This window comes from Delphinus delphis, chromosome 8, assembly GCF_949987515.2.
Source record: "Delphinus delphis chromosome 8, mDelDel1.2, whole genome shotgun sequence".
Classification (NCBI taxonomy): Eukaryota; Metazoa; Chordata; class Mammalia; order Artiodactyla; family Delphinidae; genus Delphinus; species Delphinus delphis.
The window spans coordinates 100,065,303-100,089,539 of NC_082690.1; the positions used below are offsets into that span (position 1 = coordinate 100,065,303).

Consider the following 24,237-nt stretch of genomic DNA (forward strand, 5'->3'; position numbering starts at 1 on the left):
GATCGAGGAAGACTTTCAGACAATAACTGACCCACTCTACCCAAACACCACAGGAAAATCTATGGCCCCCACCTCCATAAACAAAGGCCATGTAGGAACCTAGACTTCCACCATTACCTGGCTATAAACAAGACACCCCTCCCCTTCCCCAGGATGGTGCCAGAGACAGCCAAGTGGGAGGCTGAGACTTTCATCATCTCTCAGCAGAAATGAGCACCCTTCCCAGCCTCCCCAGTGTCAGTATAGGCTACATGGGGGAGCAGTAATGTGGTGATCCTATCCCAAAGAGCCATGGGGGTGTCACCTAGTGGTGAACCCTAAGTAAGGTGCCCCTCTTCCTACCCCCACCCACCAGTGTCAATGGAGGCTGAGTGAGGAATCTACCCCACCCAGCAGTATCAAGGCAGCCCCCGTGCCCTTGCCAGCAGAGTATCAGAGAAGATTTGCTGAAAAAGAAGATTTAAGTAATACATATTTTTAATTGTACTAAAATACACATAACATAAAATTTACCATCAAAAATGATTTTTAAGTGTACAGTCCAGGGGCATTAAGTACATCCACATTGTTACGCTATCATCACCACCATCCATCCGCAGAATTCTTTCCATCTTAGAAGCTAAAACTCTATACCTAGTAAACAATAACTCCCCCATTCCCCCGTCCCCGCAGCCCCTAGCAACCACCATTCTCTCTGTTTCTATAAATTTGACTAGTGCCTAGATAAGTGGAATCGTGCAACACTTGCCCTTTTGTGATTAGCTCAGGGAACACAATGTCTTCAAGGTTCCACCATGTTGTAGTAGATGTCAGAATGTCCTTCCTTTTCCAGGTTGAGAAATACTCCATTGTGTATATAACCACATTTTATTTATCCATTCATCCGTCAGTGGACGCTTGGGTTGCTTCCACATTTGGCTATGGTAGATAATGCTGCTGTGGACAGAGGGATACAAGTACCTCTTCAGGTCCCTGCTTTCAGTTCTTTCATACATATACCGAGGAATGGAACCGTTTGGTCGATTGGTAGTTCTATGTTTAACCTTGGAGAAACTGCTAAACTGTTTCCATAGCAGCAGTACCATCTTACAATCCCCCCAACAGTGCATGAATGGTCCAATTTCTTCACATCTTCTCTAACACTTGTTGTATTCTGCTTTTTTGATGGTAGTCATCCTAATAAGTGTAAAGTAATATCTCATTGTGGTTTTGACAAACATTTCCCTAATGATTAGTTATGTTGAGCATCACTTCATGTACTTATTGGCCGTTTGTATATCTTCATTAGACAAATGTCAAGTCCTTTGCCCATTTCTTAATTGGGTTGTATGTTTTTGTTGTCGTTGAATGCTAGAAGTTCTTTATGTTTTCCGGATAGTTACTCCTTATCAGATACATGATTTGAAAATTTTTATACAGTTCTGTGGGTTGCCTTTTACTCTATGTCCTCTGATGCACAGAAGTTTTACATTTTGATGTAGTTCAATTTATCGTCTTTTCTTTTGTTGCCTGTGTGTTTAATCTCATACGCAAAAAAGTCATTGCCAAATCTAGTATCATGAAACTTTTCTCCGGTATCTTCTACTAAGAATGTTGTGTTGTCCCAGCCTATCGATAGTTATATTCTTAGCTGGGAATATCTGAGACAATTTCTGGGCCCAGATGTACTCATAGTGAGCCCCACAAACATTCCCCACCCCACCCCCACTGGGGCCCATGTTGTAGCTGGACCACCCCTTGCGGTTCTTACGATCACAGGGCACACTTCAGCAAGAAACCATCAGGGAACTTTTAAGAACAAGATTTATTACTCACAGGTCCTGGAGGTTACAGAGCAAGCCTTGGAGCACACAGTGAAGTTGTGGGCGGAGACAGAGGAAGGGAGCCTGGACCTGGGGCTCTGCCTCATTAGAGCCCTGGGGTGGAATGTCTAGTGTTTCATGAGTTCACTACTACTGGTGAATTTAAAGCATAACAGCAGGAATTAGGGCATGAGAAGGGAGAAGAGGTGTCTCTCACGCAGTCAGTTTTCTAGGTTACCCAAGGCTTTCTAAAAGGAGAATTTCATAGGTGGAGGTGGCCTGGTTCCTAATCTGGTTGTTTTGTTAGATGCTATGTCAATACAGTTGCAATATGTTTATTTGAGAGGCATGTCTTTGAAATGGATACCTGAGCAATCAAAAGCTTAATGTCAAACATTTATATCATAATCAAAAAGCTTAATGTCAGGCATTTACACTACAGAGTTTTATAGTATTAGGTCCTACATTTAGGTCTTAGATCCATTTTGAGTTAATTTTAGCATATGATGTAAGATAAAGGTCTAACTTCATTGTTTGGTATGTGGATACTCAGTTTTCCCAGCATTATTTCTTGAAACGATTGTTTTTCCCCATTGAAGGGTCTTGGCACCCTTGACAAAAACCATTTAGCCATATATGTGAGGGTTTATCTCTGACGTCTCCTTCTATTCCATTGGCATATATGATCATCTTTATACCAGTACCACATTGGGCTTTTTGCTTGTTTCACTCTGTTTGGTTTTTTTTATTAAGACTTTAATTTCTTAAAAGTACTTTCAGGTGCACAGCAAAGTTGAAGGAAAGGTACAGATACTTCCCATATACACCCTGCCCCCAAAATGAATAGCCTTACTCATTATCAACATTCCTCACCAGGATGGTACATTTTTTATGATTGATGAACCTTACATTGGCACATTATAATCACCCAAAGTCCATAGTTTATATTGCGATTTACTCTTGGTGTTGTACATTCTATAGGTTTTGACAAATGTATAAGGACACGTATCCATCTCTATGATATCACACGTGGTATTTTTCACTCTCCTAAAAGTCCTCTGAGCATCACCTAGTCATCCTCCACCACCACCACCACCACCCAACCCCTGTCAATCACTGAAGTTTTTATTGTCTCGATAATTTTGCCATTTCTAGAATGTCATATACTTGTAATCAAACAGTATGTAGATTTTTCACACTGGCTTCTTTCACTTAATAATTTACATTTAAGTTTCCTCCATGTCTTTTCATGCCCTGATAGTTCATTTCTTTTTAGTGCTGAATAATATCCCATGGTCTGGATGTACCTCAGTTTATTTATCCATTCACCTACTGAAGGACACCGTGGTTGCTTCCAAGTTTGGGCAGTTATGAATAAAGCTGCTAAAAACATCTGTGTTTTTGTGTGGACATAAGGTTTCAACTCATTTGGATACATACCGAAAAATGCAATTGCTAGATCATATGGTAAGAGTGTGTTTCGTTTTATAAGAAACCACCAAACTGTCTTCCAGAGTGCCTGTACCATTCTGCATTCCCTCCAGCGATGAATGAGCGTTCCTGTTGCTCCACATCCTCATCAGCATTTGGTATTGTCAATGTTCTGGATTTTGGCCATTCTAACAGGTGTGTAGTTGTATCTCACTGTTGTGTTAATTTTTGTTTCCTTAAGACATACGATGTGGAGCATCTTTTCATATGCTTATTGACCATCCGTTTATCTTCTTTGGTGAGATGTCTCTTCAGATCTTCTGTTCATTTTTTCATTGGGTTGTTTGTTTTCTTACTGTTGAGCTCTAAGAATTCTTTGTGTATTTTGGATAACGGTCCTTTATCAGATGTGTCTTTTGCAAATGTTTACTCCTAGTCTGTGGCTTGTCTCTTCATCCTCTTGACATTGTCTTCTACAGAGCAGAAGTTTTAACTTTTAATGAAGTCCCACTTGTCAGTTATTTCTTTCATGTGTCATACCTTTGGTGTTGTATCTAAAAAGTCATCACCATGCCTAATTCATCTAGGTTTTTGCCTGTGTTATCTTCTAGGAGTTTTATAATTTGATGTTTTACACGTAGGTCTGTGATCCATTTTGAGTTAATTTTTGTGAAGGGTGTAAGTTCTGTGACTAGATTAATTTTTTTGCATGTGCATGTCCAGTTGTTCCAGCACCATTTGCTGAAAAGACTAACTTTGCTCTATTGAGTTGTCTTTGCTCCTTTGTGAAAGATCTGTTGACCATATTTGTGTGGGTCTATTTCTGGTTTCTCTGTTCTGTTCCATTGATTTATTTTCTATGCTTTGGCCAAAACCACACTGTCTTTATTACTATAGTTTTATACTAAGTCTTAAAGTCAAGTGCTGCCAGTCCTCTGAATATTCTACTCCTTCAATATTGTGTTACGGACTCTGGGGTATTAGCCTCTCCATGTAAACTTTAGAATCGGTTTGTTGATATTCACAAAATAACTTGCTGGGATTTTTATTGGAATTGCCTTGAATCTATAGATCAAGTTGTGAAGAACTGACATCTTGACAATATTGAATCTTCCTACCCATGAACATAGAATATCTCTCAGTTTATTTAGTTCTCATTTGATTTCATTTATCAGAGTTCCGTAGTTTTCCTCATATAGCTCTTGTTCATATTTTGTTAGATTTATACCTAAGTATTACATTTGTTTGAGTGCTAATGGAAGTAATATTGTGTTTTTAATTTCAAATTCCACTTGTTCATTGCCAGTGGAAAGAAATTGCCTTTCTCTTTTAACCTTGTGTCCTGCAATCTTGCTATAATCACTTATTAGCGTCCGTAGTTTTTCCGTCAATTCTTCTGGATTCTCTTGTCTTATTGCATTAGCTAAAGCTTCCAGTATAATGTTGTAACGAAGTGGTGAGAAGGGACCTCCTTGCCGTTTACCTGGTTTCAGTGGGAAAACTTTGAGTTTCTCACAATTAAGTATGATATTAGCTGTGGTTTTTTTGGTAGGTACTCTTTATCAAGTTGAGGAAGTTCCCCTCTATTCCTAGTTTACTAAGAGTTTTTATCATGAATGGTAATTGGATTTTGTCAAATTCCTTTTCTGCATCTATTTATATGACCATGTGATTCTTCTTTTTTAGCCTATTTATGTGATGAATCTCATTGAATGATTTTAGAATATTGAACCAGCCTTCCATACCTGGATAAATTCTACCTGGTTGTGGTGTATAATTCTTTTTACACATTTCTTATTCAATTTTATAATATTTTGTTGAGAATTTTTGCATCTGTGTTCATGGGAGATCTTGGTGCATAGTTTTCTTGTAATATCTTTCTCTGGCTTTGGTATTAGGGTAATGCTGGTCTTGCAGAATGAGTTAGGAAGTATTCCCTCTGCTTCTATGCTCTGAAAAAGATAACAGACAGTTGGTATAATTTCTTCCTTAAATGTTTACTAGAATTCACCAGTGAACCCATTTGGGCCTGGTGCTTTCTGTTTTGGAAGGTTATTAATTATTGATTAAAATTCTTTTATAGGCATTACCTTTTCATATTTTCTGTTTCTTCCTGGGTGAGTTTGGCAAATTGTGTCTTTCAAGGAGGTGGTCTATTCAATATGAGTTATCAAATTTGTGGGCCTAAAGTTGTTCATAGTATTTCTTTATTATCTTTTTAATGTTAATAATGTTTTGATTTTATAGCTCTGAGGTAAGTTTTGAAATCAGGAGGGGTGGGACTGCCAACTCTGTGCTTTTTCAAGATCGTTTTGATGATTCAGAGTCCCTTGAGATTTCACATGAATTTTAGGATTTATTTTACTGTTTCTGAAAAAATTTTTTTGAGATTTTGATAAGTGCTGCATTGACTTTGTAGATCACTTTGGGTAGTACTGACATCTTAGCAGGGTTAAGTCTTCCAATTTATGAACATGGGCTACTTTTCCATTTATTGGTATCTTCTTTAATTTTCTTTCAGCACTGTTGTGTAGTTTTCAGTGTACAAGTCTTTCACTTCCTTGGTTAAATTTATTTCCAAGTACTTTATTCTTTTTGATGCTATTATAAATGGAAATGCTTTATTAACTTCTTTTTCTGATTGGTAGTTACTAGTGCACAGAAACACAACTGATGATATTTATATGTTGACGTTGTATCCTGCAACTTTGCTGAATTCATTTGTAAGTTCTAACATTTTTTGTGGAATCTTTAGGTTTTTCTACATACACAGTCACATAATTCCTCACACAGTTACAAACTGCAGAGGTGACTTGCTGGGGGATCATAACAAATCCTTTTCCAGTTACAGTGACCAGGTGTTTCCACATGTTCTGTAGCTGTTATTCTCTCTGTAGTTTTCTTTTGCAACCAAACAGCGTTTTAGGAGACGTTTTAAAGGCTTGCAGATACGTTCTTGGTAAACAGCCCTTTGCTGTGCCTTATTTGGTTTCAAAATCTGAGCTGCCTGGTATTGCCCACTCCAGGGGCTGTCAGCTGGCTGGTCTCAGGGCCGGACAGGCCTGTAGGCACAGAATCTTGCAAGGTGCATCACAAAAAAGACCCTATGGAGGTTGGCTGGTGCTAGGGAGGAGAAGTTTTTCTTCCTACTTAAGGGTATTATCTACTTAGGTACTTACCTAATTATCTACATAAGGGTATTAGGGTAAAAGGAACACTAACTTCCTTTCCACCAGCTATGTGAGGATTTACAGATAGAAACCCAAGTTAACGGAATGCTGATCTCTGATGACCCCCTGTGAAGTTTCAGTGTTCCTCTGAGTCAGCTGGGGAAGCTGCCCACCTGGCCAGTCTTTCAATCCCCCCTGGACCTGCCTCCTCCAGGAAGTCCTCCTAGGCATTCCCTCACCCTCAGAAGCCTCAGCAGGTAAAACCCTACAGGTTTACCACTGGGCCTAGCTTGCCTTGCTGGGCTGGTGGTCTCACAGACTTCAGTCTTACCTCTCCAGCTGGACTCAACATAACTTGAGGACAGCATCCCCACCTCATACTTATTTGTGGTTCCCCTGACACTCAGCACACACCAGGCAACAAAGATCATCTGAATCGATTCTTGTTTGATGATTGATCCTAAACCACTTTAGAGAGTGTCCAGGAACAAATTCCTTGAACAGACTGCTTAGCACAGACCTGAAATCCAACTGCTCATCATACATTTAATGATTCTTTTTTCCTTTATTTCAAGAAGAGGTTGGGACTCTTAACTATGAATTATTAATCCCTAACTCTTTTAACTATTCCATATTATTCTCGCCTCTTCTCTAGTCTATTCTCTACTATGATTCACAAGAAATTCCCACTACAATGTGAGCTTGCCATTATCCAAAAAATAATTTTCTATTATGATAATAACTAGAACCTGGTAATGTTAACTAAATTCTCTTGAGAAATCATTATCAAGAAGTGTGCTCACTGATGTTTCATCTGCATTCACTCATTCATTCAAAAATTACTTACTGAGCAACTGCTAAGTACCAAGTACTAGTCTGGGCTCTAAGAATGTAGTAACATACAGGGCTTCCCTGGTGGCGCAGTGGTTAAGAATCCGCCTGCCAATGCAGGGCACACGGGTTCGAGCCCTGGTCCAGGAAGATCCCACATGCCGTGGAGCAACTAAGTCCATGAGCCACAACTACTGAGCCTGTGTTCTAGAGCCCACGAGCCACAGCTACTGAAGCTCGCACACCTAGAGCCCGTGCTCCACAACAAGAGAAGCCATGGCAATGTGACGCCCGCGCACTGCAACAAAGAGTAGCCCCCGCTCACCACAACTACAGAAAGCCCGCGTGCAGCAATGAAGACCCAATGCAGCCAAAAATAAATAAATAAATTTATAAAAAAAAAAAAGAATGTAGTAACATACAAAACAGAAAAAAAAAATCCTGTCCATGGGGAACTAACATTCTAGTCGTGGGAAATAAGCAATAGACAAGTAAAATGTATTACTATGCTGAGACTAAAGAACAAGGAATCTGCTCTGCCATCAATCTGCCTCTAAGAAAGTCATGGGGCTACGACTGGGTGTCGTCCTTGCCAATCACACCTGCCCCAGGAGAAGGTGCAGAAGAGGCCACCTTGAGGTAGACTCCTGATTATGAGAAAATATCTCCTGGTTCCAGTTACTATTGCTGTGTAAGAAACACCCCAAAACGTAATGGTGTAAAACAACCATTTCATTATGCTCACAGACTCTGTGGCACAGAACTTGGACATGGCATAGTGGAGAGAGGTTGTCTCTGCTCCATGATTTCTGGGACCTCTCCTAAGAAGACTCAAAGTTGGCAGTGGTCTGACAGGTGGAAGCTAGAATCATCTGGAAGTATCTTTGCTCATGCCTGTCAGACAATGTGGGTTGTCAGCTGGGACATCAGTTGGGCTGTCAGCTGGAACACCTTCACTGGACTCGCTGTGTGGTCTCTCCACATGGGATGATTTGGGCTTCCTCACTGCATGGCAATTAAGCTCCAAGAGTGAGCACCCCATCATAGCCAGGCAGAAGCACGTGGCATTCTTATGATCTAGGCTTAGAAGTCCCAGGGCACCAGTTCTGCCGTACTCTTCTGGCCAAGGCAATCACAAAGGTCCTACTACTCAAGGGAAACGGTGTCAAGGTCACACTGGAAGAAGAACACATGTATGGGAGATACCATTGCAGCCAACTTTTTTTTTTTAATATTTATTTATTTGGCTGCACCGGGTCTTAGTTGTGGCTCGAGGGATCTTTGTTGCCACGTGCAGAATCTTTAGTTGCGGCATGCAGAATCTTTTAGTTGTGGCTGTGGGATCTGGTTCCCTGACAAGGGATCAAACCCGGGCCGCCTGCGTTGGGAGCATGGAGTCTTAACTGCTGGACTACCAGGGAAGTCCCACAGCCAGCTTTTAAAAATGTAATCTCCTACACCTTCTGTGTCTGATTTCCAAGAACAAAAATGTGGGGTATCTAGATCTACCCACAGTCACCTCACAGGCAGAGAACTAAAACAAGCAGAGAGTGATAATATCTGAGTGTTGTGTAATATGTTATTTTGAAGAGAAAGGAGCAGCAGAATAACCAAGTAAGCAAAGTTATAATCAAAAATTTTGATTGATAAGTCCTGCTCTGTGTGGAGGGCATACAGTTTCTTAACAACATGAAATTTCTGCCTCGGGACTTATTTTTAAAGAATAAAAAATTAGGCCTAGGCTAAAGAAGGGATTTCTTTTTTATTTAGGTCAAATGCCTAAAACACAGAGGCAGAGTGGTATAGGTGAAGGTATACCTGCTTTGGAGGCAGAGTCGTGGATTTGAATTCTCTCTCTGCCTGTCTCCAACTACCCGTCCCTGAACGCTTTCCTTCACCTCTAAAAACCAGGGCAGTAGGATTAATTTCCTCATAAGGTTGCCTGAGATTAAATGAGATAATACCTGCAAACGCCCTCCATGCTTGGTAGCCACTGTGGACAGAATCTCTATCATTTAAACTGCCAGTGGAATTGGTATATTTTTGTGTTTCTCTAATCCACAGCAATAAAATGTCTTCTCATCAAATTTGCTATAATTTTTATGTCCTTAAAATTTACCAGAGACACTATGCTTTTAAATCTGTAAGCATATGAAGGGGTCTTTAGGGGGAAATGATCTGTTCCTTTCTATAACGATCCTTCGGTAGAGCAAGCCTTAGGGTGTGGGGTCCAGAAGAATGAGCCTGGCTGATCCACTGGGCTCCAGGAGCATGAGGTTTTTTTGTTTTTTTTCCCTTTGCGGTACGCAGGCCTCCTGCTGCCGTGGCCTCTTCCCCCGCGGAGCACAGGTTCCGGACGCACAGGCTCAGCGGCCATGGCTCACGGGCCTAGCCGCTCCGCGGCATGTGGAATCCTCCTGGACCGGGGCAGGAACCCGCGTCTCCTGCATCGGCAGGCGGACTCTCAACCACTGCGCCACCAGGGGAGCCCGGAGCATGAGGTTTTGGACGCAGCGTGAGAGGTATGGAGAAGCAAGACTACTGACTGAAGGGAAACCTCAACTTACCAGCTCAGTCTGATACAGGGCTGGTTTTTGTTCACTGCTAGAGTGTGCAGAGGGGGAGAGAGAGCAGAGATTCCCTTGCCAGAGGGCCAGCAGATTCCCATCCTCAAATCAGGGGCCTCGTTGGTCTGTGCTTCAGAAAAGGGGCCTCATAATTTGCGCCTTGGTCACCAAGGCAAGGTCTCCAGGGGTTGCCATGGAGATGAGGCTGCCATATTGGATGGAGGAGACCACCCTCGCTGGAGCAGATATGGCACCGAGGAGGGGCCAGAGCTGCAGAGGAACCAGATGTTAGAGGAAATGAGAGGAGAGGGGTAAGTGAACAGCAAAGAAGGGAGGGGAAGCGAGTCACCGTGAAACTCCGCAGTTATCCTGTGTGTGTGGGTGTGTGTCAAGCTCACCTTCCATCCATAAGAATGAAGCCCCCAGCTGTCACCCACGGACACGGGGTGACAGTCCAGGGTCTGTATCTCTGCCATCGAAATCCAGCCCCATGAAAACTGAGATGTTTCACAGCCAGGGATGGTGGCCAGATTTTGAGTTGAGAAGTCCTGAGTTCAGGCCCTGCCACTTAACATTAACGTGACTCTCAGCAAGGCACGTAACCTCTCTGTGATGCTATTTCCTCACCTGTGAAATAGGGATGATGATTCTTGCTCAGCTTCCTTCAAAGGGTAGTTCTGAGATTCAAGTGTTTCACACAAGTGCCCCAAGACAATGTAAGTGCCATGGAGGCAGGGACCACAACTGCCCTGTCCCCTGCTCTACTCCTAGTGCCTCTCAGAGTAAATATTCAGTCAGTATTTGGTGAATGAGTAAGCGGTAGGATGATGGGGAACTCAGCCCCAGCCCCGTCCACGAAGGTGAGACAGGAAATCTCTCACTCCCTCCAGCAGGACACAGCTCCCCTAAGTGTGGTCCATGTACCAACAGCAGCATCACTGGGGAGCTTGTAGAAATGCAGAATCCCAGGCCCACCCCAGACCTACTGAATCATCATGTCTGGGGTTTGGGTCCAGAAATCTGGCTTTTAACATGTCTTCTATGTGATTCTGATGCCCACCCAAGTTTGAGAAGCATTGCTATTGGACACATTGGGGTGAGGGTGAGATGCGGCATGAGTTGCCATGCCCCGCTTCTTGGGGTATCTTCCTTCCACCTGGCACAGGTGTTTATTCCCCAGCCCACCCCTGCGCTCCCTTCCTGGGCAGCGGACCGGACTGTGGACTCTGGCGAGGGCCCGGGGGTGTGGGAGGGCAGTGGGAGGTCTTGTCGCACCGGCAGCAGCACATCCACCCCTTCCTGTTTCAGCAAAACCTGCAGATGCTGCGAGGGGATCAGGAGATAAGCTTTGCGGGTTCATGAGAGCTTTGCAAAGGGGTCCCTTCGCAATCAAGTCAGCTTCTCTGCACCCTGGCAACGCCCAGGGGTCCCAGGTGCCACTCCTGCCCGTCCTTCCCCCTGGCCCCTCCGCTGAGGTCTCCGCCCCCTCCTCTTGAGGATCTGAAACTCCTTGCGAGCTGCTGGGAATGCGCAGAAAAGATGAACCTCCAAGATAAGAAAGAGCCCATGATAAGAACAGACATGATAACCTCGCTGTTTTGCAGGTTCTCAGGAAAGCCTGATTCACGGTGCCCAGAGCAGCTGTTCACATGCCCACAGGAGGAGGGGGCAGCAAAGATTGAAGGAGGAGAACTGGGTCTCCAGAGAGGTCAAAGCAAAATGTAGCACAGCCAAATGACACATTCCGCACTTGTCTAGAAAAGCCAACAGCTCACGTCCAGGATCCCGGGATCAGCAGCTGGAACCAGACAGTGTTTCAATTGGCAGCTCACTGTTGAGAAGAGAGGGTGGGTGCTTGGCCATACTGAGAGGGACCATGGAGCAGGGAGGTGACAAATCCACTCGGCTCTCTGTGGGACAGTCAACCCTGGGTGCCTGCAGGAGCTCTGGACACCGCAGTCTGAAGGCTGTAGAGAACCAGTGTCTTCCCCAGAGACTGACCGCTGTGGGAGAGACAGCTGGAGGAGCAGATGTTCAGCCAGGATAAAAGACAATTCTGGGGAAGCTACAGGAAAACTGTCTTCGAATACTTGAGAACCCTGAGTGGAACAGACAGCAGCCTGGACCCACGTGACCCAGTGAAGGGCAGGCATGGGCAGGTCAAGTGCAGTGACGCCTCCGCCTCGTCGGGGCCTCATCGGGGCCGTGCTCTCACACCAGCCACACTCAGCGATGTCCCAGTCTCCAGATCCACCCTCCCAGACCGAGGAAGTCCTTACACATCCTCAGTCCCCGTCTCCTAGTCCTGAGCACAGTGCACGTGAGAGTGAGCGCTTGGGTTTAGAGTCAGGAAGCCCCGAGCTCCAGCCCTGACCTTGCACCTGCACCCTCTCCTTGGGTCACCCTGTGCCAGAGCACAGCCTGTCCCAGCCTTGGATTTCCTTGTTTGTGAACCGCAGATGTTCCTCTCGGCCCGTTCACTTATACAGCAAACACTCATCCGGCATGTGCTGCAACCCCCCTCCTGCACCGACGTCCCAGGGGATTAATGAGCACCCAGGGGAGGCCCGGCACTGAGCAAGTGCTCAAGGAGTGCGTCTGGTGACTGCCAGGACCCATTCCCCAGCCATCCCTGATCTTGGTGCTGAGCAGAGGATACAGGGATACAGGTGCCTGACATCTCAAACCTGATAATGTCAAACCCTCAACCACAGCACCTGTGGCTGGATGGAGGCTCAGTGGCTCTGAGAAGAACACCTGAACTGTATCTTCCATCATCTGTGGGCACACAGTTTCCTTCAGTCAGCAGATCTCAGGTTACATAAACAAGCCCGGTATTGCTGATTCAGCACACTCCGCCCCGCGCGTGCGCACACAGAGCCTCGGCAGGCCCCTGAGGCGACCTGGCACCGAGCATCTCCCAGTGCGCAGACCAAGATCGGCGTGAGGAACGGTTGAGGGAGGCCCACGGGAGGGACAGTTGCAAGGCAACTAAGCTTGTCAGCACCGGAAATGTAGTCCTTGTTCGTCGATGTAGAGCTGTGTGACTTTAGGCAAACAGCTTAGCTTTCCTGTGCCTTGGTTTTCTTACACGGATAACAGGGAGATTTACTCTTAAGTGTTGTGGCTCTGCAGTCAGAAGCCCACATGTGGATCCCGCCTCCACCATTTCTCTGCTGTGTGATCTTTACACGTGTCCCAGCCTCTCTGTGCCTCAGTTTTCTTTATCTGTGAAATGGGAGTAATAACAACAGCACCTGCCACACAGGGTGGCTGTGAGGATTAAGTGGGTTTGTACATATAGAGCACTTGAAAGAATGCCTGGTCCAATAACTGCTTGTCCCAGTGTTTTTGGCTGGGTTCCTCCACAGCTGACTCTGAGACAAGGATTTAAATGCAAATAGTCTATTCAGAAAATGACCCCAGCAAGGGGACTTCCCTGGCGGTCCAGTGGTTAAGACTCCTCACTCCCAATGCAGGGGGCACGGGTTCCATTGCCTGGTCGGGGAACTAAGATCCCACACGCCACACGGCGCCGCCAAAAAAGAAAGAAAGAAAATGAGCCCAGCAAGCACCTATAAGGGAGTGGGAAGCTGAGACAGGAACAGGGGAGAAGCCGAAAGGAGGTGCATGAATGACCAGGTTGCCTTCGTAGAAACTGGGGCTCAATCCTGCTGGGGCCTCTGGGAGACTGTAGAAGACCCACCCCCCTCAGCATCCTTTCCCCCGAGGGCAGGAGGCTGGGATGCCTGCAGTAGAAAGACAAAGAGCATATGAGAACAGAGTTCCAATAGCAACCGTCACACCAACCTTTTCTGGAAAATTCAGGAATGTCCCCTGGGCCCCTGCTCACCATTTATAATGACAATGACAAACTGAGCCTGGGTGGAAGCGATGGTTCTGGGCCAGAGATCGCTTGATGCCTCCACTGACTAGGGGTCTCCTCACCTGATCTGAAGGATGTCTGTAAAGCATCCCCTGCTCTTATATCACCTGGCAGGGACCTGAGATCACCCTCTGAAGTATTTTAAGCGGAACCAGGATACGATCCAATTGGCATTAGAGAGTGATCCCTCCAGCTGAGGACGGGTGCTCAGGAAGCCAGGAGAGCTGAGGGGACCCAGGGTAGGGCAGGGCAGTGAGGTGGTGCGCCGTCTCCACAGCCCTGGTAATGCATGCCAGGTGTGGATCTGAGTGGCAGGCCATTTAGGCGTCCAGGCTGGGGCAGGGGATTTAAGGAACTGAAAATTGGGGGGTTGGAAGAGCTGGCCAAGGAGGGGTCTGAGCTGCTTCTGCAGCGGGGAGCTGCACTGCTGCGCTGGGGCACTGAGACAAAGCCTCACTGCAAGGATTTCCTTGGTCCAGGAGCAAGCGGCCCAAGGCCGCTGAGCCTGAAGATGGAGTCTCTGAGAGCGGCCAGGAAGGCAGGGACTGACACAGGATTACAGCACAAGGGTGCAACTAATTCTGACAACCTCTGAGGTTATTGAAGAAGCCTGCCATCGCCTCACCCTTGGGGAGGTGATTTCAACAGGCTAAACTCATCGGGGTGCATTTTGGATGCTGTGTGGCACCAGCCAAGGGGTGAGAGGTGTTAAGGAATCCTCAATCCACTTTTCCGTCCTCCAGGAACCTTGCCTGGGTTTTCCTCCTCCTCACCTCCTCTTGATCAGCAGTTAGGACACCCTGGGGCCCATCTGATACGCTGATACTCTCACTCCTGCTGCTGTGTCCTGTCCGCAGTGACTCAGCAGGTGGGGCTGTGCTCAGCGCTGAAACTGAGTTGGCAGTAAAGAAGTGAGTTAGCAGCAAAGTTTCCATCCAGCCTTGCCTACAGGCTCCCTGGATCTTTTTCCAATCCTCTTCTCTCCCGAAAATGGGACCCCTTCTTCCTTTTTCCGCCTGCACACTCTCTTCCCCCCCCCCCCGCCCCCGGGAGACGGGGCTCGCAGGCAAGGTGAATACGGATCTCGAGCAGGGACTCATTCTTCAATCACAGGTAAATGCGCCAAAGCTCTTTGCGCATGCGCCTAGTAAACCCAACGCCCGCGCTCCCCGGACTCCTCCCTGAGCCTCTTCGCCCATCACCAACATGGCCTCCGAGGCAACAGCCCCTCCTGCCCGGCGCAGACGTAGCGGGGTTATAACGTCATAGGACGGCGCCGGTAGTCCCAGAGACTGCACGTGGGCTCGCGTTTAGAAAGTCTGCCCGGGACATGGATACGCCGCTGAGGCGCAGCCGGCGGCTGGAAGGACTAAAGCCTGAATCCCCCGAGAACCCCACCTCAGTTCTGCGGGCGAGACGGGCCCTTGTGGAGTTCGAGTCGAACCCAGAAGAAAGGAGGGAGCCCGGGTCTCCTCGGAGTGTGCGGCCGCCTGGCCTGGAGTCTCCCAGACATCAGCCGGAGACAAGCCCTGAATCACCCAGTTTACGGGAGGGGGCAGGCTTGGGGTCCCCCCGAGAGCAGCCAGAGCCGGGCCCAGGGTCGCCCCAGCGTCAGCGAGACCCAGGCCTGGAGTCGCCCCAAAGACAGCCGGAATCGAGTCCTGAATTCTCCCGACTTCAGCCACAGCCAAGTGGGGAGTCACCAAAGTTTTCCCAGGACCGAGAAGAAGCGGATTCGGAGTCGCCCAAGAGTAAGGAGGAGCCGACCCCGGGGTCCCCCCGACATCAGTTGCAGCCGAGCCCAGGGTCACTAGAGCCTTACCCCGGTCGGCAAGCGCCGGGTCCCGAGCCCTCTCAGCCCCTGCAGGAGCTGACACCCCAGTCGCCCGGCTCCCCACGGGATCAGCGTGAGCCGAGCAAGCCACCGCCGCCCGGGCAGCCGGAGAGAGACGGCCTCGGGCCAAAGAAGCGAGAAGGTTCTTCAGCCCAGGCCGCAGCGTCCAAGAAACCGAAGAAGGAGGAGATTCCTAAGATCCCGAAGGGGAAGCCCAAGTCTGGGCGGGTGTGGAAGGACCGCTCAAAGAAGAGGTGAGGTGGGGGACAGCTGGGCAGGGGTGGGGTTCTGTGTGGTGCTGGAGCCGGGGTGCAGCCAGGAGATAGCCCGTAGGTTGGAGAGATCTCACATCACTGGGGGAGTCACACAAAGAGGTAATTATAACCAGAATGTGGTGAAATGCACTGGGATCTCAGGGAGGGGTGCCCTTAAAGGACCCCTGGATAGCACCTCATCTGTGTGTTCATTCAACACGCATTTATCCTTGTCTCTGCCCTCTCTGGGAAGGGGGCAGAAGCAAGTACACCAGCAGTGAGGTCTTCATCCACCATTATCTGTTACAGTTGTTTGCCTTTTTGATAAAAGGCACTACCAGGCGCTGAGTATACAGGACGCTGCTAAGCACTGTGGTGCGGATTGGCCCGGGGAAGGGCCTTTCAAGCAGGGAGCAGCCTGCCTCTTGGCATTTAATCAGCCATCAGCTCAGTGAAGCAGCAGGCACGGGGATTATCCTCATTTCACATATGAGGGCACTGAGGCTCAGGGCGGCTAAATGTGTGATGAGGCAGGACCTGAACACAGATCCGATTCCAGAGTCTGCGTGAAAGCCCTTTACCCGTGCTCTGTAGAACCGCCTTGCATTGAATTGCAACCTCTTTTTTTTTTTAACTTTTATTTTATATTGGAGCATGGTTGATTAACAATGTTGTGTTAGTTTCAGGTGCAAAGTGATTCAGTTATACATATACATGTATCTGTTCTTTTTCAAATTCTTTTCCCATTTAGGTTGTTACATACTATTGAGCAGAGTTCCCTGTGCTCTACAGTAGGTCCTTGTTGGTTATCTGTTTTAAATACAGCAGTGTGTACGTGTCCATCCCAAACTCCCTAACTATCCCTTCTAAAGGGTAGGCGTGAGGTCTTGTCTTTCTGTGCCGCGGGCAGTAAGTGCTCAATTAAATGCTTGTTGAGTGAAGGAACAAAGAGGCGCAACTGAAGAAGGAAATGTTTAGGCTGCCAGGAAGGAGAGGTGGGGTCCAGTTCGTGTTTTAGCTACTGGGAACCACTGGGCAGACAGGAATTCGTGCCTGTGAGGGCCCATAGGGGAAGGCAGTGATTTTTACGGAAGAAGCGGACACTTACTAAGGGATGACTGTGCTTTGTGCTAGGCCTTTTGCAGATGTCATTTTGCTGACCCCCTAAACCCCAAGGCGGTGGGCATTATGCCCCTCCCCCAAGCCCCTCCCCCCTTAAACAGAGAAGAAACTGAAACTGAGGGAGTGATTTCCTACAAGTCACCAATCAGAGACTTTGAAGATGGAGCGACTGTTGGACTTGGAGAAGTGGGTGGTGGCGCTGCCCCTCCACCTCGGTCCCAGCAGGTCCCAGAGAATGGTGGGGCCACTGATGGCCATGTGGGACCAGATGAAGAGGTTGGTTCCGGTGGGGAGAGGATGGTGAGCAAGTTGAGTATGGGAGCCTGGAGTCCTGGTACTCGGGAGGTGGACGGCGGGGAGAGGAGCTCACTGAGCGTGAGGAGGCTGCTCCGACACACAGGCCAGGAGAAGAGAGGGTCAGCAGAGGATACCAAGAAGCAAGAGAAAGGGCGTTTTGTCCCAGCTTCCTGCCCGAGCTGAAACGCTTCCCAGCTTCCTGGTGTTTGCTTGGAGCTGCGCTCCAGACGTCTTCCTCTCCCCTGCCATCTCTGCCATCACTAAGAGTCTCCCACACTGACCTCCCCTCTGTGTGCCCCCTGTAGGTGATGCTCCCTCCCAGCTCAGGGCCTTTGCACATGCTGTTCCTTCTGTCGAAAGGCTCCTCCCCTGGCCATTCCCTGCTCGTCTTCCAGGGCTCCACTTAAACATGCACCCCCTGGGAAAAGCCCTCTTTGTGCAACCCAACCAGGGTTAAGTCCTCAAGCCATGTGTTGTCATTGTACCTTGTATCTTTTGTAACACACCCATTTGCACAAATGCTTGTTTACTTGTGTGATTCTTGTCGGCTGCCAGCTTCCCCTCTAGACCAGAGGCTCCAGGAGAGTGAGGATTTACCTACAATGGCTAGATTCTCCCCAGAGCCCAGCACATGGTAGGCACTGAGTCAAACAAGTAGATGAATGAGAACAGAAGGTAGTTCATTCGTTCAACCAGTTTATATTTCATTGAGCTAGGATCTGGGGGTAAACATGGCTATAAACAAAACATTCTAGTTGTGAGAAATGGGTAACCAACACGTAATATATACATATATCAGTAATTAGGGCAATACAGGAAAATAACAAAGCAAGAGGTGCAGGGCGTTGCCGCAGTGATTACAGATGGCTTCACTGCCACAGGGATGTGAGCAGAGGCCTGAATGAACATACTGGGAAAGAGTACCCAGGCAAGGGGAACAGAAAGTCCAGAGGCCTCGTCACTGGGCACAAGGGGAGCAGTAGGAGGTGAGTGAGGTCAGAGTGGTCACAGGGCCAGGTCACGTGGACCCACGTGGGCCCTTGCAGGGACCTGAGTGAGCGTGAGAGCCATGGGAGGTGTTGAGCAAAAGAGTGATGCGATCTGACCTCTGCAAGGACCGGTCTGGCCTGTGGAGAACAGACCTTTAGAAGGGCAGAGGGGAGACCAGGGAGACCAGTAAGGAAGCTGCTGCAGTAGAATTAAAGCACCTTCAGAAGCGGCACCAGGCCCGTGGATAAGGGCCAGAGGGGCTGTTGAATGGATGTTTGGGACCTTTGAGGAAGCAGCTTCAGCAGTTGGTGAGTGAGGCCCGAGAAGGCAGGGGCAGCACCTGCTGCACGAGGTGCCCCAGCAAAGGGGGGATGCAGGGGGAGGGAGCCGAGGCTGGGAAGCACATGCCCACCCACCCACGCCGCCCCACCCCCCATGCCCAGGCCTAATGCCACCTTCTGCCCAGTGCTCCCTGGGTGCACCGTCTCCCTTCTCTGAAGGGTGGATTTACTGAGCACCTACTATATGCAGAGCACTGTGCTGAGCGCTTCTCGGGCCGTGAGCCATTAATCCTCCCACCACCCTTTGTGATGGGAACGGTTCTTGTCTCCACATAAGGGGAGGGGGAGAAGAAGCAGTGGGGTGTGTGGTGGGGGCAGGCAGGCAGAACTGGGGAGCGGGGGCGGGGGGTAGGCAGAACCAGACTGAGGACGGACAGGCGTGGGGTCAGGGTCCAGGCTGTATGTGCAGACTCCTGTGGAGCAAGAAAGGGGAAAGATGAGCCAGAAGAGCCGTATTGACCTTCCCCAGGGGCGGGAGTGGGCTCGGCCTGGTGCCCACTGCAGCCCACTGCTGTGACCGCTTGGGGCATGGTAGAGTGGACGTGGGTAAACAGGAGCTCTTTTGAAAGTCAAGAAATTATCGAGGGAGGCGGAAAGGCCACTACGAAAGGAAGCGCTGAGGGGGAAAGAAGGCCCGTGGGACACCCGAACAGGCTTCAAATCGTTCAAGGAGAAAGCTTCCGGAAAAGGGGCGGCACGGCTGCATGAACCCCCAAGCCCTCATCACCCGTCTCAGCAGCCCTCAGCCTTTTCCTGGTCTAGTGTCCTCTTGCTCCTTGACGTCTTTCCATCTTCCCGGAATGTTTTACAACACGTTCTAGATTTATCATCCACCCCTAGCTCCTAGCGGTGTGCGTTCTTACAGAGGTAACCTCGCTTCTGTGACCGTGTCACTATCACTCTTTAGAAAATCAAGACTTCCCTGTTGTTCCCTAGCACCCACTCCATTTTCACATTTCCCCTGCTGGGACAGAGGTTCTGAATCACTGCAGGGGACCGTGACCATCTGCGCGGTTCTGAGATGAAATGGGCGCCCCAGTGGGGAGTGAGCCCCCTCTCCAGAGGCGTCCACGCCCAGCCCTCTGCGCTCGGCTGGAGCAGCGGAGCTTGGCGCTGGAGGCCGTGCAGCCCGGACTCTGGTCACAGACCGCTGCTCAGGAGCAAGGCGACCTTGGGCAATTACTTAACCTCTCTGAGTCTTTGCTCCTCTATAAACTGGAGGGAACAGGAGTTCCCACCTCAGGTACGTAACCAGGGCTTAAGAAATGGCAGTGGGCGTGATCAGGACCCTTTCCTGCTCCAAGTTTCTACAGACCCGGAGGGTCGACTGCCGGGCAAGCAGGCAGGTAGGGAAGGAGGCCCAGAGGGAGGGCACCGGGGCATCCCGCGGACTCCAAGAGCACCCAGTCTCCCCCATTCAGGTTCTCCCAGATGGTTCAGGACAAGCCCCTGCGCACATCCTGGCAGCAGAAGATGAAGGACCGGCAGGAGAGAAAGCAGGCCAAGGACTTCGCCCGGCACCTGCAGGAGGAGAAGGAGCGGCGCCGGCAGGTGAGGGGTCGGCCAGGCAGGGGTGGGAGGGGCCGGCCAGGCCGGGGTGGGAGGGGCTTGGTCAAGAGCCGTTGTCCAGGGCTTCCCTGGTGGCGCAGTGGTTGAGAGTCCGCCTGCCGATGCCCGGGTCCCAGAGGATCCCACATGCTGCGGAGTGGCTGGGCCTGTGAGCCATGGCCGCTGAGCCTGCACGTCGGGAGCCTGTGCTCCGCGACGGGAGAGGCCGCAACAGTGAGAGGCCCACGTATTGCAAAAAAAAAAAGCCGTTCTCCAGCCTCGGGGCCCCGGGGAAGGGTGGGAAGGGCATACAGATTGGAGGCCTCATCCGGGTGTTGCCGGCATTCCCTAAGACACAGCTGCTACACATCAGCGGAGTGGACGGCCTGCGCGTTCCTCCTGCTCTCCCTCACGCTTGTCCCAGGGACACAGGTGCCCTGTTAGAGGTTCACGCCCAACCTCTCTAGCCTCCAGGAAGCCCCAGCAGGCAGACAGGGAGGTGGCGGTGGAGATCCACCAGGAGCGGACTTCTCAGTGGGACGTCACTCGCCTTGTGGTCCTCAGGCCACCGGAGGAGTCAGACACCTTGCCCCCAGCCTGCAGTCCCTGCCTGGCCATGGTGGGGGGGGCAGTCAGCCACTTGGTCATCTGTCCCCTGCTTTGAGTTGCCCCAGCTCAGCCTATGGCCGAGGCCCTGCAGACTGTGTGGCCTCCGCCTCATGCTGAGGCCTTATCTAGCTTCCTGTGTGGCCGTGGCTCCCTCTTGGGAAAGAGAGAGCCTTCTTGTCACCGTCCCCTTTAGAGGTGCCCCTGCCCAGCCCCCAGTCCAGACCTTCCCCTGCACCTCCGGGAGCTCAAGTGTCACTTCTCCTTTCTCCCTCCGGGCCCAAGCCACCTCTACCCTGTGTTGCCAGAGACGAGGGAGGCCCCTGGCCATGCACAGCCTTGGGGCCACCGTCCCTGCCCTGCCCCACCAGGGACAGCAGTCAGCGTCGCCATTCCCAAGGAAGACTCCGTCTACACTCATCTTCTAAGTGTTCCCAGTGGGCCGGTACTATTCCAAGCCCTGTATGTGTGTTCATTCGTTTAGTCCTCAAAAGAATCTTATGTAATTATCTTCACTTTAAAGATGGGAGGTTGAGGCACAGAGCTTAAACCACTTGGCCACGGTCACACGTTTAGGAAGTAGCAGAGTCAGGATTCAAACCGGGACCAGACGCTCCGGAGCCTCTTCTCTGCAGCCTCCGCCCTTCCCAGCCCTACGCCAGGGTGAACCTAGGAGGCCAGCCCTCACCCCAGCCCTTCATTCTAGGGGCTCGTGGGCTTCAGGGGGAGAGGGGAGACTCTGAGAGGACGGGAATGAGGGAAAGGGCCAGCCACCCCTTCTCCCCGGGCAGTTGATGAGGGGCGTGGTAAGAGGAACCACTGTCTACATGGGCCTGAGTTTCCAGGTGGGGTGCGACCTGTGTCTTACCCCGCCCCTCCCCCTCCAACCGCAGTGTCCTCAGCCGCCTGACCAGGCGCCCCCCTTCTCAGGTGAAGTCAGGAACTTCCGACCGGAGTGGGCCTTTGGGTGCTGGTCCCAGGGGCACAGGGATGGTTCCTTGCTGCCTCTCCACGCCCCAGCACCAGGAACAACCCGGAGCCGGGATAAGTGGGCCTTTTGCCCTCCTCCCTGGGAATTCTGTCAGCTCTCACTGCCTGGGAGACCAGGGCCGCCTCGGCTCCCAGACCCAATCCCCTTCCCCTGTGTGTCCAGGAGAAGAAGCAGCGCCGCGCCGAGAACCTGAAACGCCGCCTGGAGAACGAGCGGAAGGCGGAGATCGTCCAAGTGGTGAGCGTTGCCCTGCTTGCGGGACGGGACGCGGCCAGCCTGAATGTCGTGTTCCAGACACCCCGGCACCCCTGCTTCACGGTCCCCGCTCGTGCCGCAGTCCCAGGCCCCCGCGGTGGCCTCCCTTTCCCCGGGGAGCAGGGCGGAGACTCCAGCCATAATAACGCCCTCCCTTCAACCTCCCCCAGATCCGAAACCCCGCCAAGCTCAGGCGAGCGAAGAAGCAGCAGCTGCGCTCCATTGAGAAGCGCGACACGCTGGCCCAGCTGCAGGAGCAGCCGCCACGGCGGCCGGCGGCCAAGGTCTGAGCTCAGCGTGGCCGGGGCCTCCTGTGGCCGAGCACCGTGTCACACGTGGCGGCCACGCGCCTCCGCGGACCCAGCACTCCAGCTCCATGGCTCCACCCGAGACGGGGCTCTGAGCCTTCAAAAGGGCTCCCAGGCAGGGCTTTGTGGCACAGAGACCCAGAGGTAGCCTGGGACCTGGCAGAGACTGGAGGAGGGAGGAGGGTCAGCTCGCTCCTCCGCCCCTCCCCTCCCCCTCCCCCCTCCTCTCCAAGTGCCTTCAAACCACGAAGAGTAATTTCTGGTTCCTCAGGGAGCTGGTGACTGGCGGGTGACTCCCCAAAATATGTATGTTCTGTCTCAGAGTCCTGGGTCTAACCCGGGCCAGGAGGCCGGAAGTCAGGAATCCACCTCCCCCCTGACACCTCCCCAAAGGCTGCTCTGGCTCCCTCTGCACCCCACTGACCCTGCCACCCAGCAGACGGAATCCAGCTCCGCCCCACTTTTCAACACTTAAGGTTAAAATGGGGAGGTTGCAGGGGGCAGGGTCTCTCTAGCTCCCCCTTTCCTGTACCAGACTCTGCAGAAGCCCGAGAGATCTGATTAACTCATGCCATCCAGTCTACAGCAGAAATATTTATTGAAGGCCTGCTGTGTACAGGCACAATTCTAGGTGCCAGGGAATAGAGACAAAAGTCCCTGCCCTCAAGGATCTTTCATTCTGGTGGAGAAAACATAATAAACAAGTAAAGTGTACTGTGTGTCGGTTGGCGCCGAGTGCTCTGTGAAGCAGGGGAGCAGGTGGGAGGGGGCACGGGCGAGGTCGAGACAGGATGTCCGCTCAGCCAGCTGTCTGTCGACCGCTCCGTTTGCCAAGCGCTTGCTGTGGGCCGGGCCCTGCCTGGCACTGAGAGTAAACGCTGGGAGCCCAGCTGCGAGTGGTGGCACAGGGAACACTGGACCAAGATCCCAGGAGAGTTTCTCCCCTGGCTCGTCCACTGACGTTCCATCCACCAAACGTGTACCGCGCCAACTGCACCAGGCCCCGGGGTGCTGAGCTAAACAGACATGGTAGAGTGGAGATGCTACGGTAAGTTACCCCTCACGCCTACGAATTGGGGGTCAGTGCTGCAGCCCTGTGCGGTCGGGAGGGAGGTGGGTGGTGCACAGATCTAGGGATTACCAGCATTGCTCAGAAGGCGTCCCAGGGAACTGTAGGCTGGCACATGTGTCAGATGAGCGAGGAAATATCACCGGCTGTGGTCACGGAGGTTGCAGGGTTCATCCAAACACTAAAGACCTTCAATAAGGATGTCCATTGCACTCTGATTAGCACAGGTTTCCCAAACTTTTGACCATAGCACCCCTTGTTTTTTCCACTTCGGGCAATGCTGGGTCGGACAGGTAGAGCTGGGGGCTCCCATGCAGCTGCTATCTGAAGGACCTTAGGTATGTGGGGGGTGCCTTTTCACGTACTAATAGTAATTGAACAGGTAATGCCTAATGGCTGGTATGCAGTCCCTGCACCTTGGGCAGGTTACCTAACCTCCCTGCACCTCAGTTTGCACATGGTAAAAAGTGGGGCTAATAGAACCTGCCCCTGGAGATTGTGGGATAAAGCGTGTAGTTAAGTAATGCGCAACTAAATGACCAAAGCGAGAAGGTTAGACTGGAAGTGCTTCCCAAACTTTTCCTCTCTCGCTTTCTACTCCAAAACGACGCCACTGGTTTAATGTAAAAATCCACCCCACCCATCATCTGCTAAAAACAGCTTCAGGGAGATGCGTCCTGTGTACCTTGGGCCGTCCACTACCCTAGTCTGAGATGTCAGCGTTTTAACCTCGCATTACTCAGAGTGTGGTCCCATCGCCTCCTGGGAGCTTGTTAGAAATGCAGATCGTCCGCACACCCGCCCGGCGGCCCGTTCAAGCAGACAGGATCCCTGGGTGACTCTCGCATAAGAAAGTTTGAGAAGCACGGCTTTAGCTCACTTCGTTTCTGAAAAGGATACACTGAGTCACGTGGGGCGCTTTAACATGCAGATTC

General features: G+C 50.6%; 1 protein-coding gene across 1 annotated transcript; it reads left to right on the plus strand.

Moving 5' to 3' along the window:
• Positions 1–14,978: 14,978 nt before the first annotated feature.
• CCDC86 (coiled-coil domain containing 86) lies at positions 14,979–22,943 on the plus strand. Its single transcript, XM_060018974.1, has 4 exons — positions 14,979–15,775; positions 19,947–20,076; positions 21,833–21,907; positions 22,096–22,943. Exons 1-4 carry the CDS (start codon positions 15,018–15,020, stop codon positions 22,213–22,215), a joined length of 1,083 nt encoding a protein of 360 aa, XP_059874957.1. The 5' UTR covers positions 14,979–15,017; the 3' UTR covers positions 22,216–22,943.
• The last annotated feature ends 1,294 nt before the right edge of the window (positions 22,944–24,237 follow it).